General features: G+C 50.2%; 1 protein-coding gene across 6 annotated transcripts in view; it reads right to left on the bottom strand.

Annotated features, from left to right (window-relative positions):
- myrf (myelin regulatory factor) overlaps window positions 1-15,473 on the bottom strand; it is a 473,200-nt gene that overhangs the window by 13,185 nt on the left and 444,542 nt on the right. For all 6 annotated transcript variants that reach the window (XM_072466065.1, XM_072466063.1, XM_072466064.1 and 3 more), the window contains 3 exons: window positions 14,307-14,381; window positions 5,250-5,352; window positions 3,029-3,103 (listed from right to left, as the gene is read on the bottom strand). In XM_072466065.1, coding sequence (XP_072322166.1) covers window positions 3,029-3,103; window positions 5,250-5,352; window positions 14,307-14,381 — 253 coding nt within the window. The remainder of the gene's footprint in view (window positions 1-3,028; window positions 3,104-5,249; window positions 5,353-14,306; window positions 14,382-15,473) is intronic.

Below are 15,473 nucleotides of genomic sequence, written 5' to 3'. Positions count from 1 at the left end.
AGACTCTCTACATGTTTTCTGCCCTTGGGAGAATATTGGCAGACATGAGAGGCCTGAGCATTGAAGTTGGGGACGGGGGTGGGGTGAGCCTTCCATAGATGGGGGTTGCAGGGGAGGTGAGGGTAGGGAACTGGAGCCTGTGCCAGCAGCAACCCTGCTTTACTGGGTTATCAATGTGGGAGGTGGGAGAGACATAGCACTGCTATTCTCAGACTGCAGAAGGATGAAGCTCTGAGTGTGCGTGTGGGTTTGTGGAGCATGTGCAATTTCCCGCTCCATTGTTGAGAGTCTGTATGGGTGAACAAAGTGATTTTTCTGCAAGATTGATATTACAATGTTGACTTATCTCTACTGGTGCCTAGGTTCATCGTGCCCACTACGTACCTATAGTTTCTTACTTTTCCTCACCCTCCCACTACACCTAGGTGTTTCCCCAGGATCCATAGTTGAGGTTGAAGCGGCCTGCTGCCTTCCACACCCTGTTGCCTGAGATGACTTGGCGAGCGTGCTCCTTGAGGGTCCGGGCCTACTTTGGCACTGCAAGGGTGTTACTGCTGCCCTCCGCGATGTGCGGAGCTGGGGGGTGCAGCTCACAGGGAGGGGGGTGTCAGATGGGCTGGACACCCCAAGATTCCCCTGGGTGGAAGGCCCCGAGCTGCCCTCCTGCCTATACTCTTTCCTTTGGGTGCCCGGGAGGCCCTTGGACTCCTCCATGGTATAGCGGGAAAACTGGAGTGAGATCCAGAAGTCCTGTCATCCTCTGGCACTGACACTCATGGATTTTCATTCGTGCCTGCACCATGCAGTTGAAGCCCTGCACCATGGACCTCACACACCCAGACATGGAGGTTATGGGCTGATCTATGGAGCAGACATTCCCCCGCTATGGGGTGCACCTCCTGCACCATGGGCTCCGCTGTTGACGCCACTCTCGAAATGTTGGCTTTGTTGCGTAGTAGTGACTGCACCATCTCCTCAGATAGAAGACAATGGGAGTCCTCCAGTCGGCCTTTGCAGTGTGAGGAGGGATGCTGTCAATCCTTCCTGATGCTCAAGACTCTGTCTTTGCAGCTCCAGCAACCCCGGGATGACTGGATGCAGGGGCACGTCATTGGCCTGGGGCTCAGCAGAGTCCAGGCTCCAGCGTCCCTCCGAATGCCAGTTCCCTGGGATGTTTCTTCCCCCAACAGCTGTGGATCTTCATCTGTGAGGTGTTCACCAGTGAGTGACCCAGAAGCCTGCCTGCTAGTTAATCCCACCAAGGTGTGAATATCTGTATGATGGAGGGTACATGTGTCAGCTGTGATGCCTCCTCGATGCTAGACTCCGAGATATATCCCTTAGCGCTGATCGAGCCTGTGGTCTCCAGAGGATGTGAGAATGGTCTGGGCTGGTCGACTGATTGACCTGCCAGGGAAGCGGGAAGGCATTCGTGCATCACAGGGTCAGACTGATGGGAGAAAGTTAATTCATGTGAGGCTTGCGCCATGGCTGCAAGTTTTGAGGGTTCTCACTTTAGTCTGGTGCCCAACTTCGTCCTCTGCACAGATGCGGTCCTACTCCTCGCCGGCCAGCTCAAGGGCTCTCGCCTCAAAGCGCTTAGGGTTCTCAGCTCAGGCTGACTTTGGCAGGCTGTGCCCTCTCTTGCCGGCTGTGCTTGCATTTGACCAGCAGTGAGACAGATGAGGAGAGTGTAGGCGGGAGTCCTGCCAGATAAGAAAGTGATGAAGTCTGGCATGCGTGGGATGTGAATGGAAGCATGGATGTGAGGAGCAGATTATGGGGGGCCCATGGAGAGTGCGGAGGGGTGTGGGGAGTGTGCCACAACAAGTGTTGTGAACCTGCGAGATGGGTGGGAGTGAAATCACCATGGAGATGGGATGGGTGTGTTAAGGGGTGCTGCGGGAGACATGAGGCAGACTTACCCTGGCTGCATGAAGAAGGTCATTCATCTTCTTAAGACACTGTAGCCCCGTCCTCTTATGGAGTGAGCTGACACTGTCCATCCCAGCCAGAGCCTCCCAGGTGGGGTTGCTGACCTTGCCAGCTGGACGTCTGCCTGATCATGGGTACCTTTACTCAACACCACCCAGACATTTGGTGAGGGTTCCCTCGATGATACATGGTGCTGTCTTCCTGGCAGCAGCCCCTCCCCCCCACCCCCCGACTGGACTTGAAACACGTTCACGGGAGGTGTTTCAAAGGAGCGCCCCACTGATTACAGAGGTTAGGCTTTCCTGGGGCGAGTAAATCAGAGGCAAGCCGCTATGAGAATAGGGTGAATCAAGTGGAAGAGGCTGAACATACGGTGTGTTTTCTCGCTAGGCGATGGTGAAATTTCTCTGGTTTTCTCGGCGGGACTTTGAAAAAATATGGGAAAATTCTGCGCAACGGTGTACATATCAGAGATTGTCTAGTGAGTCTTAACTCAATCTAGCGAGGATGCAGAGAGAAACAATGCTTTGGAGTTTTTCTCAGGTTTTATGGGCAGGGGATAGGCAGAGAAGGAGGTCTTGTGGTGCAGTGGGTAACGGCCCTGTCTCTGAGCTGGGAGCTCTGGGTTTTAGTCCCACCCCAGGACTTGATATCCAAGGAAGATGTGTTCATAATGCAGCCAAACAGGTTGAATATCAACCTGTAAAATCCTTCCAACACGTACCAACAGCAGATGGTAAGAGTGGGAGAGAGCCCTGGTCAGACATGAAGCGGAGTGGTGCCCCTCAACTTATAAGCCCCTGGCAATAGTTCCAGAAAAAGCCTCACTATGGAAACAGATGAAAGTCTGCCATGTGCGACATTAGGTGTGGGAAGAGAAACCGCAATAGGCAGAGAGAAACTTGCGGAACACTCCATTAAGAATCTAAATCCGAGGAATAGGATCCATGTTAACGTGCTCCACACACGGGAAAGTGGGAGCCTGTCGATTAAATGGTGAGGTGCATGGAGAAGGAAAATCATATAGAAGGATCAAAAGATTGAAAATGCCCTTCCAGGTTGTATTTTTGTTAGAGATTCACTTGATACTCACTGGATCAGCCACTTGGAAGTGATAGGTGATATCATAGTATGGTGCCACCGCCAGTGACCATTTATGTGTCGTTCCCTGTGGTAGAGGGAGGAGAGAGTAATGGTAAATATAGCATTAACCTGAATGAAATTTCCAACCACATTCTCCTGTTTTTCTTTCATGTCAATTATTTAATTCAGAATTGTTGCCTTCTTTACCAAACTGTTCGCTGACCAGGTTATGGCATCGTTCTCATGTTGCTGGCAGGGTCCTTTAGTTTCATGAAGCAATGTTATCCAACAAAAACTGGCTGGTGCAAAGTAATCCCCAGTTCTATTTGTTCAGTGTTTATATACTTAATAATATTTATCTTATTCATGACTGATTGATAGTTGGGAGTAGCTTGGCATAGACATGCTAGTTGACAAAATATGCACAGGGTTCAGTATGGCTGCTTGGTAGGATACATGGAGGAAATGGAACTCTGTCCAGCTTTGGGGAAATAATTCTTATTGAGACTGAACAAAGCCAAGAACGTGGGTGACTCACTTCAAGGCAATGTTCTTGGGTGGGGATGCGGAAAGGTAGTGAAACACCTGGTGGAACTCAGCTTTAGGGTGAGAAATCTCAAGAATATGCCACCAAGTTCCTCAGTGACACAGCTCAAAGTGATGGAGTTGAGCCAACTTTCTGGGTAGAGTATTTGAGGGTGATGAAGCTCTACCAGGCTCCAGGGTGGAATATCTGAAGCTCAGACAGCCTTCCATGTGGGGTATCTGAAGGTTACGGAGTTCATACAGGCCCATTGGTCATTACCTAAAGGAGGTGGAATCACTCAGATTCATAGTATGAAATCATTTGAGGAAATGCATCGTAACCAAGATTCTGGGGTAGGTAGGTTCCTCCTGGAAAACTAATCTTTATTACATTCTACAGTGAAGTCTCAAGGAGACTTGAGCTTAGAAAGGCTCCTGTGTGGAATACCTTGTGGTTATGGACCTATAGACCCCATGAAATATATGCTAACCCCATCGATTTAATAAGGAGCCCCATATCAGGTAAAGATCACTCACCCAGCTCTTGAAATTGCCAAAAATATAGCGATGTTTTGAAATGACAGGAAAGTGTAAAAAATTAAGTTTAAAAATATTAGGCGCGATCTAACAGAAAGGTTTCTAAGTGTCATTTGTGACGGGTTTTGCTCAGAGTTTCTGGCTGTGTTAACGGGTTCCCCACTGCTATCTAACCACACTTAGTCTCTTTTTTGGATCCTGGGGGGTTTCTCTCTGGAATAGCCCACACTTACAATTATTTTCATCACTGGGGAGCAGAACCCACTGGCGAGACCGATTCCTCAGAGACGGGGCTACCATTTTGAAAGGGTGCCCTGATCTCTAAGCGAGTTAGACGGTCCCTACACCCCCTATCCACGGGCATGTCACCCACTGCACACATGGGCATTACATCACATTCCCCAAGAGAGGACATCCCGCTATGCGGTTGCTGAGGACCCTTCATTTTTAGGCTTCCCTACACCCCCTATTGGGCCATCTCCTTTGCAGGACACCCAACCTTCACCCCCCCCTACCCCCCAACTTTCCAGAGGTCCCTTCATACCCACCCTTCACCCCCCCACCCTTCATACCCCGTCAACCCTTCTTTCATGGGCATGGCCTCCTTCAAGCCCTGGCCATTGGCAGTGCCACCCAGGCACCCTGGCACTGCCGCCCTGCAGTGCAACTGCCACCTGACAGTGCCACCAGAGCACTATATCAGTGCCAGGGTAGCAGTGCTAAGATGTCAGCCTGGCAGTGCCAAGGTGCCCGGATGCCGGAGGGAGCGCCAGAGTGCCACCCTGCTCTGACCACCCAGAGGTCTCCAATGACTGGGAGACCCTCATGTGCCATAACGACTGATCCACGTTTTTGTGGACCTGTACTGATCAGTACCTGCATGACCTTTCATTGGGGAGCCGATTAGATCACGGGAGGCCATTAGATCAGGCTTCCATCTCGCTAGTGAGACGGAGATTGCCCTTAATTGGCCTCAATTAGCTTTGCGCTGCATCTAAGCAGCATCCGGATCCCACCAATGGGAGCCGGTCTGTTAGATAGCAAACCGCTCGGAGACCGGCATGGTTCCCGATTTGGGCCTCTCCTGTGATCTAACCGGCCACACGGATCCTCGTCGCACGCAACACGTTAAATCTTGTCCATTGTGTGTTGCAGCGTTCAAATTTTACCTGCGTCATTGATGTTTCTGTCTTCAAGCCAGTATTTGAAATACTCCCACATAAATTGCCATAGTTGACTCTGCACAGGTAAATAACCAGAGGCAATGAGGTCCTATCAAAAAAAAAAAGAAAAACGTGAAGGGTAACAGGAAGGAATAAGATACATGGGTGTGACCTGGTCTTGAATGTTATCTAGACCGGTTGAGAGGTAAAGAAAGTAGTTAGTAAGGCATTTGGGATCTGAGCATGGAATACAAAAGCACGGAAACACTGTTTCAACCTCAACTAGAGAATTGTGCCCAATCCAGGGCACCACGTTGCAGGAGGGATGTGAAGGTTTTAGAAGGGGTGAAGATAAAATTTACAAGAATACTTTCAGGGATGAGATACTTTAGTTATGAGAATAAATTGGAGAAGTTGGGGTTGTTATCGATAGAGAAGGTTGTGAGATGTTTTAACAGAGATGTTTCAAGTTATGTGAAGCCAAGACAGAGAGTGCGATTTAAAAAAAAAAAAGTCCCATTATGGGCGCATTTAGCAGGGGGTTTCCCGGCGCTTGCAGCTGTGAGACTGACCCTGCTGTTAAATGGGAACGTATTCATTTTTCAGGTCTCGGTGAGGAAGGCCCTGTTGAGGCCACACTTACTTTCATGTCCTGCACTGAGGAGCTCAGTTCGCCATAGCAGGCAGAGGTCAGGGCGCTATTTTTGGTGGACCAAAATCTCGACCCCCCCCCCCCAACACCACCATGGGACCACTCAATGTCCCAACATACCAATTAGGGGATCCTAGAGCCCACCCGCCCTCACTCTACCTCATAAGGGCAGGCTACCCGTGAGCCTGATCCCTGACAGGGGCAAGATGCCACCTAGGCATCTTGGCATTGTCAACCCGGCACCCTGAAAATACCATCGGGGGAAGATGGGAACAACGAGAGCAAGGGCATTAGGCTGGCTGTAACAGGCCACATGTGGCGACAAGGAACACAAAGGCACCGCAAGCAACCACTTTGGAGGGTACTGAACAAAGGGAAACTCCGGAGTGCAGGGGCTCACGCACATGGTTTACACACTGAGGCACAATCAATTGGACAAAGACGATAGTTGAATCCAACTGAGGCTTTATTGCTGTCAGATGTGTGCCTCCCACAGCAGCTGACGAAATGGCTGCTAGCTGGAGGACACGCATATTTATACCCTGCCTCCTGGGCGGAGCCAGCAGGCAGGGACTACCGGCGAACCTGTAGTACAGGTCCTACCGTACATCACCTAATACAGGTTCAACAGTGGTTTACCACATTCACCCCCTGTAAAAATTGAGTCCGGCGTGGGTGGGGGATAATTATATACAACAATGAGTTAATATTTACAAGATTTGAGCAAACAAATATCCTTTGATGTCCGGTGGACCAGTCAGAGGTTTAGCCGGTCCGGGGCCTTGATGTTCCTCTGGGCGCGACGCAGTGGTGTCGGCGATGTTGGTGCTGATCTGGTCGAAGGTGACTCTGGGAGCGTGCCAAAATCCTCTTCATCGTCGGGCATGGGCAGAGGGGGGACGCACGGTCCTGGGGGGGGAGGTGCTGTTGTGAGCGACGGGGGAGGGGAGGGTGGCGCCAGGGGCAAAGGGGGTGGTGTGTGTGTGGAACCTGCTGGTGCCAGGTCCCTGAGGGAGACTGTATCCTGGTGGCCGTCGAGGAAACGCCACGTAGGCGTACTGGGGGTTTGCGTGGAGCAAGTGCACCCTCTCCACCAACCGGTCCGCCCTGTGGAGTCGGACGTGCTTACGGAGAAGCATGTTTCCCGGAGCTGCAAGCCAAGTCGGGAGCGACGCCCCGAATGTGGACTTCCTGGGGAAGGCAAAAAGACATTCATGGGGTGTATTGTTAGAGGCTGTGCAGAGTAATGAGCGAATGGAGTGGAGTGCATCAGGGAGGGCCTCCTGCCAGCGCGAGGCCGGGAGGCTTCTGGACCGTAGGGCCAGCTGGACGGCCCTCCATACCGTCCCATTCTCCCTTTCTACCTGTCCGTTTCCCTGGGGGTTGCAGCTTGTCGTTCTGCTGGAGGCGATACCCCTGCTGAGCAGGAACTGACGCAGCTCATCACTCATGAATGAGGATCCCCTGTCACTGTGGATGTAGGCGGCGTATCCGATCAGAGTGAAGATTGTGTTGAGGGCTTTCATGACGGTGGCAGATGTCATGTCGGGGCATGGGATGGCAAAGGGGAACCTGGAGTATTCGTCGATCCCAATGAGGAAATATGTGTGACGGTCGGTGGAGGAGAGGGGGCCTTTGAATTCCACGCTAAGGCGTTCAAAGGGGCGGGAGGCCTTCACCAGGCGCTTGCGGTCCGGCCGGTAGAAGTGCGGCTTGCACTCCTCACAGACCTGGTGCCCCTTACCTCTTCGACGGAGTAGGGCAGATTTTGTGCCTTAATGAAGTGGTACAACCGTGTGACTCCTGGGTGACAAAGGTTGCCGTGCAGGGCCCGGAGTCGGTCTTCCTGAGCGCTGGCACATGCAACTCGTGATAGGGCGTCTGGAGGTTCGTTGAGTTTGCTGGGGCGATACAAAATCTCATAATTATAGGTGGAGAGCTCGATTCTCCACCGCAAGATTTTATCATTTTTGACCTTGCCCCGCTGTGTGTTGTTGAACATGAAGGCTACCGACCACTGGTCAGTGAGGAGAGTGAATCTCCTGCCGGCCAGGTAATGCCTCCAATGCCGCACAGCTTCAACGATAGCTTGGGCCTCCTTTTCGACGGATGAGTGCCGAATTTATGAGGCATGAAGGGTGTGGGAGAAGAATGCCACGGGCCTGCCTGCCTGATTGAGGGTGGCGGCAAGGGTGACGTCTGATGCGTCGCTTTCTGCTTGGAAGGGCAGTGTCTCATCTACAGCGTGCATTGTGGTTTTGGCAATATCAGCTCTGATCCGGGCGAAGGCGTGTTGGGCCTCGGCCGTCAGGGGAAACTGGGTGGACTGTATGAGTGGGCGGGCCTTGTCCGCATAGTTTGGGACCCACTGAGCGTAGTACGAAAAGAACCCCAGGCAGTGATTGGCGGCCTTGGGACAGTGGGGGAGGGGAGCTCCATGAGGGGGCGCATGCGGTCGGGATCGGGTCCCAGAACTCTGTTCTGGACCACATAGCCGAGGATGGCTAAGCGGTCTGTGCTGAACACGCACTTCTCCTTGTTGTAAGTGAGGTTTAGGAGAGTAGCGGTGTGGAGAAATTTAGCACGGTTGGCGTCGTGCTCCTGCTGATCATGGCCGCAGATGGTGACGTTATCTAGGTATGGAAAGGTGGCCCGCAACCTGTACAGAGCCCACTTAACCAGAACCCAAACGAGCAGGATGTTTTCGGAGGTGGAGGATAAATGTGAACGATGCCAAGGAAGCCCGGCCTACCGTGCCCACCTGTTCTGGTCTTGCCCTAGACTCGTCGGGTTCTGGACAGCCTTCTTCGAGGCAATGTCCAAAGTGGTGAGGATGAGGGTGGAGCCATGCCCGAGAGTGGCAGTCTTCGGGGTATCAGAACAGCCAGATCTCTTCATGGGGAGGAGGGCTAACGCCATTGTCTTTGCCTCCCTAATCGTCTGCTGGAGAATCCTGCTCGGCTGGAGATCAGCAGCACCACCCAAAGCTGCAGACTGGCTGTCCGACCTTTCGGAATTTCTCCAAATGGAGAAAATTAAATTCGCCATCCAAGGGTTGGAAGCCATTCACTTGGTTGTTCCAAGACCAATTTTCAGCCAACGGCCAGTAAACCAGAGGGGGCTGAAAGCCACAACACAATTACTAATGCCAATGAACGGGGGGGTGGGATGAAGAAACATAGAGCCCAATCAAGATCAGCAAATAACAAAATACACGCCGTCACGCCAATCATACAGGAACAAGATATAGGAGCTGAAGAGGAAAGAGGGCATGCCAGAAGATTAGTAGGGGAGGGCGATCAAGAAGAAGGGGAGGGGGGAGGAAAGTTGGGGAACTGGCTGGGAATAAGCACCCATGGGGGAACGCAAAGCAAGAAGCCCCAACCAATGTAAGCAGCGAAAGACAACTGGGGTGGGATTCTGTAATAATGGGGCTATGTCTCCACGCCGGCGGGAAAACAGGCGCCAACCACTCCGGCGCCAACAGCCCCCGAAAGTGAGGAATGCTCACCTTTCCCGGGGGCTAGGTTGCCGCCAGAGTGGTCCCCGTAGCTCCAGCCGGCACCGAAGGACCGGCGTGAGTTTGTGCATGCGCAGAATGGCCAGCGTGATCTCGCGCACGCGCGGACCGGCCGGCGTATTTCTGCGCATGTGCAGAACGGCCGGCATATATCCGCACATGCGCGGGTGTTCTCTTTTCCACGCCGGCCCCCGGGTAATATGGTGGAGCCCTACAGGGGCCAGGCGCAGAGGAATGAAGGCCCCCACGGAACCAGCCAGCTCACACGATCGGCAGGCCCCGATCGCGGGCCAGGCCACCGTGCCCCCCCCCCCCCCCCCCCCGTCCCCGGGGTCGGGTCTCCCCGCCACCCCCCCAGGACTGCCCTGCACACTTACCTGCCAGGTCCCGCCGTGTGTGAGGTGAGTAATTCACGCCGGCGAGAATGGGCAAAACTTTACGGCCACTTGGCCCATGGGGGCCCGGAGAATCACCGGGGGGCACGCTGTCAACGGCCCCCGACCAGCGTGGCGGGAATTCTGCCGGCCCCATAAAAACGGCACTGGAGAATAGGGCAGCCGGCGGCGGGGGGGGATTTGCACCTCCCCCCGAGGATTCTCCGACCGGCACAGGGTCGGAATATCCCAGCCCTGATGCATTTCTAATTTTTCTTTTTTTTCTTTTCTGTTATTTTCAATGTATGTTCACAATTGTCTTGTCTTGTATAGCCTAGAAATCCTTAATAAAATCATAAAAAAATAGAAACACAAGTGAAGGATCAAAGTTCAAATTGCTTGGAACCTCCAGGTATGAAAGAGCCAAAGAGATGGTAAATCTGGAAGCAGTGATCAGTAACTTCAATTGAAAGTAACAGTTTACAGACTATAAAAGGAGGTAGAAAAAGCTCAGGTACAGGGTCTTCATTCCCACTGTCTTAAGGTCTATATTCACATAACTTCATAATGAACAGCCCCGGTGATAACTCCATTCTCAGTCAAGGAGGTAATATATTGGTTAAGAGTAATACATTCGGCCCAATGTGACGAGACTCAGATTCATCGAAGATTACAGTGCAATTTATATTTTCCAAAAGAGCCAAGTTATCCCCCCCAAATGCTAGTGGATAAATGTACCAGCAAGTATCCCAGCAAGATGGTTCAATTCTTGGCCTCTGCAGAATTGGCTGACATCATAGAATCATAGAATGTACAGTGCCAAAAGAGGCCATTTAGCCCATCGAGTCTGCACTGGAGAAGTGCACACCTCCACCCTATCACCGTAACCCAGTAACCCCACCTAACCTTTTGGACACTAAGGGGCAATTTAGCATGGCCAATCCACCTAACCTGCATTTTGGACTGTGGGTGGAAACCTATGCAGACATGGGGAGAAAGTGCAAACTCCACACAGACAGTCGCCCGAGGCCGTAATTGAACCCAGGACCCTGGAGCTGTAACCACTATGCCACCGTGCCGCTCCTCACACAATATCAGTTAAAGTGGCAGTGAGGTTCCTCCAATGAGGTCTCCTAATCCTATCCAGCAACACCTAATCCTATCCATGTGTGAATGCAAAAGAGGACAGGATTGGACTAAAGTGACTCCCATAGATAACAACCTCAGCAAACTGCATTTCTATAGTGGGTTTAGTGCTGCAAAGCATCTCAAGGTTTTTCACAGGAACATCATCGGATAGAATTTGGCACTGAGCCACAAGGAGATATTGGACATGTGAACATTATCGTCCGTCCATGCCACAAACTCCATTTCCTACCCACTGACTTCATCCCTCTCCTTGGTAACTGCCTGAGGTTTAACCAGACTGTTTTCAACCTTGACCTTCTAACAACCATTCTGCGCCATCACTAATTCCATCCTTGCTTGAGCACATCTGCAGAAACCTTGAGCCATGCCTATAACACCTCAAAACTTGTCGATTCCAATGCAATTGTGGTTGGTCTATAAGCTTCCATCCTCCAGAAAATTAAGCTCACGCAAAACTGTGCTGCGTGTATTCAAACGCACACCAAGTTCCATTCACCAATGACCTGCGTTGTTAAAGTTCCTCAATATTAGTATTTTCATTCTTCAAACACTGACATGTTTTCTTTCTTGTTGTCAAGCACTCAGTGCCTGATTGAGGTACCTAACTTAGGGAAGGCAGGAGCCTGCTGAGAGCCACTCCTGCCTTATAGCCACTGACGTCTATTCATTGACTCCACCCCACTCTCACTCACCTATGTCCTGTGTCCCACACTGATCCTGGGCTTCTGGTAGGTGAATTGCTAGAAGCTACCACCACTACTACAATGGTGCTGCCTGCAATGAAAACCTACCGGCTTCTGATTGGCTAGCAGCTCTTGGGGGCTGAGATTTCTGACCCTGGAGTCCTTGATGCTAGGGTAGGCCACTGGTCACAAGTGCCTGACTGGCACTTAATACAGTTGAGGGCCCTCCCCAGAGGAGGTGTTTGTGCAGCTCTCATTGCCTCTTCAGATGATGGGCGAGAGTCCATCACCTGGATTGAGTTCTGCCCAGAGATTGCTTCCCCTACTCTGCCTTAATTTTTCTCATGACTAATTTCCCAACTTGCAAACCATTTCTTATCAATCTTCATAATTTATCCTCAAGCAACAACTTTTTAAGGCGCGATACAATGGCTGCACTGCACCAGAAAAGCAGATCACCGCGGTGTAGCGTGGCCATTGGGAGTTGGGAAACCTTGCTCTCGGGATCTACTCGGCTCGTAACGCCTCATGAGATTCAACGCGATCTTGAGAGATGTTGCGCTGCAAATGGGGGGGATCACTTTTTAGCAAATCTGCATATTAGAGTGAGGCCTTACTCTGATGTGCAGATTTCCGAGGTACCTGAGGCTTTGGGACTCAACCTCTTTGTGTCAGAGATGTCAAGTGAGCGCTGTTTGGTACTGGCCCCCACAAGTAGGGACCAGACAGAATGGCACTTGTGGGGGTCTCCAAAGGGATCGGAGGCCCCCAGCTGCATGCCCTTTGGGCAGGATGGTGCTCTGGCACTGCTGGTGCCACTGGGGTACCCTGCAGTGCCACCTGGGTGCCAGCCTGGTACTGGCAAGGTGCTCAGGTGGCACTGCCAGCTGGCATGAGGACTGCCAGGGTGCTAGGTTGGCATTGCCAAACTGGCATATTTTGCATTCCTGAGATTGTGCTGGGGTTGCCTGCCCTGGGGATGGGAGGGGCGTTTGAACCCGGGGAGGGATATTGGGGATTGTTTTGGGAGCCTTGGAGATTGGGACGCCATTTAAAAAGTAAGTCTATTTGGACATTTAAAAATGGCGCCCTGATCTCTCACTACAATGGGGAGTTCCAGCGAACGGATCTTCCCATTGTAAAAATCGGGGCTATTTGCGGCCTCGGCCACACGTTCCCCGTTCAGGCCCCTTATTCAACGCAAATCGTCGTGTTGAATAGTCATGTGTTTCTTAGCACTGCGAGGGGCGGGAAACATGCGGCTTAATGTGCTCGCTAGGGGACTTTGTTCCCTTTTCATAGAATTTACAGTGCAGAAGGAGGCCATTCGGCCCGTAGAATCTGCATCGGCCCTTGGAAAGAGCACCCTACCTAAGCCCACACCTCCACTCAATCCCCGCAACCCAGTAAACCCATCCAACCTTTTTGGACACTTGGGCAATTTAGCATGGCCAACCCGCCTAACCTGCACATCTTTGGACTGTGGGAGGAAACCGGAGCACCCGGAGGAAACCCACGCAGACACGGGGAGAACATGCAGACTCCACACAGACAGTGACCCAAGCCGGGAATCGAACCTGGGACCCTGGAGTTGTGAAGCAACTGTGCTAACCACTGTGCTACCATGTCGCCCCACGAAGATCGCAACCTACGCTTTTCATGTGGAACTTGGTCAAAATCCTTTTGGCAGTCAGGATACACCACATCATTGAGTTTACCATTATACATTTAGGCTGTCACTTTTCAAAGTAGTCAGAGGTTGATCAGGCAGGATTTTCACCTTGAAAACTAGGTGTGAACTAGAATATTGCACAGATAATCCTTAAATTGGTTCCTGATAATTGATTCCATCATTTACACGGAATGGAAATAAGTCTATTTGGTCTGGATAAATTGTCTCTTTACTACCACCATTATCACTTCCTTTGCTTTTTGTTCTTGACAGGTTTGTCATTCAATGTTTCCCTGCCCTCTACCTTATTCCAGACATTCCCTCTTGTTCTCCCTGCCCTTCCCCACTTTGGATAGCATGAAATTGCATTTCTACCCTCTTTTAGTTCTGAAGAAGAATCATATTTGATTCAAAATGTTTGCTTCTCTCTTCACAAATGCTGTCACACCCACTTGGTGCTAGCACTTTCTGTTTTTATTTCAGATTTCCAGCAGTATTTTGCTTTCATTTAAGTTTATTTGACCCCTGGTTGTCTAACTCTGTTTTGTCATCTTTTTTCAAAATGGGCACCACATTGGCCCATTTCTAATCTTCTGATTCCTCCCCGATATCCAATGACTTCCTTGTAATATTTGTCAGTGGTTCATAAATCTATGGCCTTGTCCTTTCCGCACTCTGGGATAAATATCACTGATAAAATATCAGGTATTTTTCAGTGAGCTTGTCTCAACCAGGAAAGCAGCAGGGGGCTTCAATTGACCAATATGATGATCTCCTGATAGCTAAACAACGATTCTGTTTGGAAGTCAACGTGTAGGAGGTTTGGGGAGGAACAGGATTGTCTTCTGGTGGCATTCAGATAAATAGCCTAAAGAATTGATACCATTTAGGTTCAAGTGAAGATTGGTCACTTTGTTGAGGTGAAACATCTTTATTCAAATTTACAGGGAGCTTAAGAGACACATCAACAACAGAAAGCCCAACATCACTCTGCAAGACAACAATTCACTTACTTCATTTGAAGAGTGATGGTGACATCTATGGGTGTGGTCTTGCTGACTGGAATTGAGTAAGTGTAATTCCCTGAGCTACAGAAAAGAGCAGAGAACCGTTAGTACACAAACAGGTGGCGGCAGCTACAAACACTGTAATTATAGATCATAGAATTTACAGTGCAGAAGGAGGCCATTCGGCCCATCGAGTTTGCACCAGCCCATGGAAAGATCACCCTATCTAAGCCCACATCTCCACCCTATCCCCGTAATCAAGTAACCCCATCTAACCTTTTTTGGACACTAAGGGCAATTTAGCATGACCAACCACCTAACCTGCATATCTTTAGACTGTGGGAGGAAACCGGAACACCCGGAGCAAACCCACGCAGACATGGGGAGAATGTGCAGACTGCGCACAGGCAGTGACCCAAGCTGGGAATCGAACCTGGGGCCCAGGAGCTGTGAAGCAACTGTGCTAACCACTTTGCTACCGTGCTGCCCACATTCCTTTCTTATTATCACAGTTTGGGGCTGTTTTGTAACTTCTTTGGACATCGGTGTAATAACTATTTCCTGTGATATCTAAATACAGGAATGTAAATACCATTATCGCCAATACAGCAGAATGGATTGCTCTGGTAAAAGCTGCATTTCTGCTTCGTCTCCATTCCCAAAGTGAGCATAACATTTCAAGTCTTTTTAAAACATCTGGACTAATTATTTTACAGTTCCTTTCCTTATTTCATGCACCATTTTGTGTTTCAATTAATTTTCTCAATCTTTACCCATTACGGATACCAACTCCAGTGAGGTAATAAAATTGACCCAAGCTAATGTATCAAAACATGTTACCGATAAAGTTCAGGGACACTCTAGAACTTTTTGGGATAATAAAAGCAAAATACTGCGGATTCTAGAAATAAAAACAAAAATGCTGGAAAAACTCAGCAGGTCTAGCAGCGTTTGTGGAGAAAGAAACAGTATCAACGTTTTGGAGTCCAGTATGACTCTTCTACCGAACAACTTTCTCCTGAGATTGAGCTACGGAGTGCACATTTTCTAAATAAACAAATGCTTAAAAAGATGCCAAAGCATAACAGAGGCCTTGAGCTTAAATAGAAAAAAAACACGCCCAGAACTTCTCCAAAAAGTTATCTATTATTTTAACTTAACTTAAATATTGCT

Source organism: Scyliorhinus torazame, chromosome 10, assembly GCF_047496885.1.
Source record: "Scyliorhinus torazame isolate Kashiwa2021f chromosome 10, sScyTor2.1, whole genome shotgun sequence".
NCBI lineage: Eukaryota > Metazoa > Chordata > Chondrichthyes > Carcharhiniformes > Scyliorhinidae > Scyliorhinus > Scyliorhinus torazame.
Note: the sequence above shows the minus strand (reverse complement) of the source record. Positions and strands in the feature narration are given on the sequence as shown.